This window comes from Panthera leo, chromosome A1, assembly GCF_018350215.1.
Source record: "Panthera leo isolate Ple1 chromosome A1, P.leo_Ple1_pat1.1, whole genome shotgun sequence".
NCBI lineage: Eukaryota > Metazoa > Chordata > Mammalia > Carnivora > Felidae > Panthera > Panthera leo.
The window spans coordinates 140804519-140808967 of record NC_056679.1 but is presented as its reverse complement, the minus strand read 5'-3'; the positions used below and the strand labels follow the sequence as shown (position 1 = coordinate 140808967).

The 4449-nt window shown below is 44.4% G+C and overlaps 1 protein-coding gene across 1 annotated transcript; it reads right to left on the bottom strand.

The window, feature by feature from the left end:
- Positions 1 to 247: 247 nt before the first annotated feature.
- On the bottom strand, positions 248 to 3707 carry S100Z (S100 calcium binding protein Z). The gene is made up of 2 exons (XM_042906608.1): positions 3567 to 3707; positions 248 to 406 (listed from the first exon to the last, which is right to left on the bottom strand). The coding sequence occupies exons 1-2, from the start codon at positions 3705 to 3707 to the stop codon at positions 248 to 250; spliced, it is 300 nt and encodes a 99-aa protein (XP_042762542.1).
- Positions 3708 to 4449: the final 742 nt, after the last annotated feature.

Sequence of the window (4449 nt, the reverse complement as noted above, 5' to 3'; positions counted from 1 at the left end):
CTCTTTGACACAAAAGGCATACAACATCCTTAATGGGACAGGAAGATTTCGAGCAGGGCCTATAAGATTTGGAATATTTAAACCAATATATTCAGGTACACACCATTTAATAATGCTAGCAATTAGTTATATGTATATTATTTCTATTAATGGCATTACTATAACTATAGGTCTGAAGACTGCAGATGAACAGGAAGCAAATAACTATGGATAGATTTCTGCCCTTAGGTCAGCTTACTACTTATCTTTACTTTCCTTTCCTCTTCAGTTGTTCCACAAAGTAATCGTTACAAGCAACTGTCAGAGCTGCCACCATGACCACGAATTCATTAAAATCCACTTCGTTGTCCTTATTGGCATCCAGGTCCTGCATTATCTTATCAACCAACTGGGGATCCTTCTGGCACTAAAAGGAAAGAGAACGTTACTAACTCCCAGGCTTTGAGGTTCATAATGAAATTGCATTGTCCTTTTATTTACACTAAAGTTGTAATTTCCATTTCAGAATCTAAGGGCAATTTCCAAGAGCCCATTTGCAGGTAGATTTAAAGCAAGCACTGATTCTAAATGAGTCTAGCCTTCTGCCCCAGGGCCATATAATTCTGGCCATATAATTCTGGCTCAGGCCATATAATTCACACCGAGAAGAGCAAACAGCATCAGAGTGAGCTGTTGATCCTGAAAATGCATTTACGCAACTTCAAAGGTTGAGGGCCAGAACAGGAGACATGGAACAAAGCCGGCTTTAAAGCCAAAAGGGGATAGTAAGTGGCTCTACAATTGACCAACAATGCGACGGTGAGCAAACCACTTAACATTTTTTAATTTCCTTATCTATAAAATGAGGAAAATATGTCCCCACAAAGTTGGGGCGTACTTCAACACCAGGCTGCTAGATTTAGTAAATAAAAGTATAGGATAGCCAGTTAAATGTGAATTTCAGATGAACAATAAGTAATTTTGTAAGTATGTCCCAAATACTGCGTGGGAAGTACAATATTTTATCTGACAGCCTTACTTAGCACAACACTTGACAGACACACACAAAAGAGGCACCTGATAAAGTAAACATCTTGTAAGGAGGACTGCATGTTAGGGGCGCAAAGTACAACAAGGAGCCCATAGAGGGGTCAGGGTCCAGAAAGGGTGGGACTAGGAAGCACTCACTTGTCCTATGATTGGTAGTTGATGAGAAAAAATTTTAAGTTTATTTATTTCTTTTGAGAGAGAGAGAGAAAGAGAGAGAGAGAGGAGAGAGAGCAGGGGAAGGGCAGAGACAGAGGGAGAGAGAGAGAATCCCAAGCAGTCTGTCTCTGCATCGTCAGTGTGGAACACAAGGTGGGACCAGAATTTGAAAAAAAATTTTTTTAAGTTCCTGGGGACTCCTAAAATCACTAAAAAGGTATACTGTGAAGAATTACAGTGTTAGGGGCGCCTGGGTGGCTCAGTCAGTGAAGCGTCTGATTCTTGGTTTTGACTCAGGTCATGATCTCGTGATTTGGAGAGTTCAAACCCAAGTCAGTCTCTAGGCTGGCAGCAAGGAGGCTGCTTGGGATTCTCTCTCTCTCTCTCTCTCTCTCTCTCTCTGCCTTTCCCCACCTCGGGCTGTCTCCATCTGTCTCAAAATAAATAAATAAACTTAAAAAAATTGTTTTTAAAGAATTACTATGTTAAATTTTTTTTACTTTAGGCGTGCGTGGCTGGCTCAGTCAGTAGAGCATGTGACTCTTGATCTCAGGGTCATGAGTTCAAACCCCACACTGGGCATAGAGATTACTTGAAAAAGTATTTTAAAAAATTTTTTTAATGTTTATTTATTTTTGAGAGAGACAGAGACAGAAAGACAGAGAGAGAGTAGGGGAGGGGCAGAGAGAGAAAGAGACACAGAATCTGAAGCAGCTTCCGGGCTCTGAGCTGTTAGCACAGAGCCCGATGTGGGGCTCAAACTCGTAAACCGTGAGATCATGACCTGAGCTGACTTAACCGGCTGAGCCACCCAGGTGCCCCTGAAAAAAATTTGACTTTAAGGTTTTCCTAAAGAGGGCGGAGGAGAAAAGAGTGTTGTGATTACAAACACTAGAGTCTTAATACAGGGTTTGGACAAATAACATCACGCCAGGGCAGCATGTTGTGCTCCAGTCAATTCAAGGCAGCCCCATAAACATCAGAGTAAAGTTTTCCTCAGAAGGGAAGAGCCCCCAAACACTTCATTGTAAGCCTTTATTTACGTGTAGATTTATTAACTCCTGGCTATTTTGAGATGTGAATCTCTTTGCTACCCAACTGATCACTGGCCAGACACACCCTTTCTGTCACGCAGAATCAGCCTCTGCTTCCTGACAAAGCTAAGTATTTGTCACCACAGCGTGAAGTCCCCCAGGCTTCATTTCTGGCATAATACACAGTATTAATTTTATAGACAACTAGACAAAGCCCCAGGGGTAACTAGGGCCACTAGTTATAACCAAAACTCCTGGTAAAACTAGCTGCTTCTTTGCTGCCCAGGAATGTTGAATAATTGAGGAAAGCCTAAATATCATTTACAACCCTGGGAAACCCTAGCCACAGGCGATATGGAGAAGGGTTCATGCCTACATCCAGCCGACTCTCCAGCAACACAGGGGTTAGGGAGGCCCACCCCTCCTAAAGACATGAAAATCTGTGCGCAACTTTCGACTCCTCAGAAAGTTGTGACCTCCCAAACGCTTCACTGCTAATAGCCTGCTGAGGACAGGAGGCTTAATGATAACATCAACAGTAGATTAACACATATTTTGTATGCGATAGGTATTATATACTGTACTCTTACAATAAGAGAGCTAGAGGAGAGAAACGTTATTCAGATAATCGTAAGAGGGGCGCCTGGGTGGCTGGGTCGGTTAAGTGGCCGACTTCGGCTCAGGTCATGATCTCGCGGTCCGTGAGTTCAAGCCCCGCGTCGGGCTCTGTGCTGATGGCTCAGAGCCTGGAGCCTCTTTCAAATTCTGTGTCTCCCTCTCTCTCTGACCCTCCCCCGTTCATGCTGTCTCTCCCTGTCTCAAAAATAAATAAACGTTAAAAAAATTGTTTTTTAAAATAAAAATTAAAAAAAATTAAAAAAAAAAAGAAAATCGTAAGAGAAAATACACTTACAGTATTGCACTGTAAAAGATCCACAGAGAAGAGGACCCACGCAGCCTAAACCTGTGTTGTTCAGGAATTGACAGTACACAGAAAACCAAGGCCTCTACCGTTTGCTTGCCTGGCTTTTGAATCTCAGTGCAAACTGCACTGTTTAGGGGCACCTCGGGGGCTCAGTTGGTTGAGCTGCCGACTTCGGATCCGGTCATGATTTCAAGGTTCCTGAGTTCGAGCCCGGCATCGGGCTCACTGCAGTCAGCACAGAGACCGCTTCAGGTCCTCGGTCTCCCTGTCTCTGTCCCTCCCCAGTGCTCTCTCTCTGTCTCTTTCTCTCAAAAATAAATAAATATTAAAAAAAAAAACCCAAAATCAATCGCACTGTTTGTGGCAGAGTGGTAGGAGACCGTACGCACGGGTTACCCTTGCATGTGTAAGCTGCCACTCACCGAGAGGAATTCCGTGAGCTCTTGCTGCAGGAGCATTTTCAGTTCCCCCTTGTTGAGCTTGAATCTGTCCCCTTCCTTGCAGGAGTACTGGTGGAAGATTCTAATCATGATGTTCATGGCAATCTCCAGCTGAGTGGGCATGTTAACCTGATCACTTCCAGGGACTGGCCACCACACTCGGGGGAAAAAACACTTGTTGAAAAGAAGCAGATGGGGAAGCATCAACCCATGCATGAGAACAGAATGCTGCCTCCCCCAATCCTCCCGCGCCACGGGGGACGCTCACTAGGCCGTAATGCTCTTCAGTTAAAGCGTCTGTGCATCTGGGGCAGGCTGTGAGGAGACCTGTGCAGGTGAGTTTTCTCCTCCCCAATCTCCACTCCCCCCAAAGCTAGCAGTTCCAGTGCGTTCACAAGTTAGCAATCAGACACAAATTCGGTCGATATTAAAACACAGATTTAAAAAACATAAATCAAACGTAGATTAAAAATAAATAGAAGATGAAGAAAATACCCAATTCCGTACCTGTTCCCCCAGGGCACAACTCGGCAACAGGTGTTTATCATTAAACTCTACTCTTTAAATCCGGGTTCCAGCTAGTCACGCCTGTTCCCCAGAAGACAAAAATTACCAGCAAGGAGAGGTTCAAATGGAAGGGCCTCTGGGTCTGTTTTTAATCGTCAGAAGGAACAGGTGTGCTCTGTTGCCCCGAGGGCCCTCAAGGTAGGGCCGGCGCCCAGTGAGCGTTAGATGAGAAGGCCAATGAGAGGCAAAGAGGAAGCCTTCAGTACCCTCCCTGTGGGGAATATGGGTAGAACTCACATTCAGGTGCTAGCAAGTTGGTGCCTGGGAAGAGCTTTAAAAATAGAGGAGAAAAGAAGAA

Coding starts and splice junctions, on each gene's coding strand:
- S100Z (XM_042906608.1), bottom strand. CDS start 3,707: ATGCCCACTCAGCTGGAGATTGCCATGAACATCATGATTAGAATCTTC. Junction 407..3,566: donor AGCTCACGGAATTCCTCTCG/GTGAGTGGCAGC, acceptor CTTTCCTTTTAG/TGCCAGAAGGATCCCCAGTT.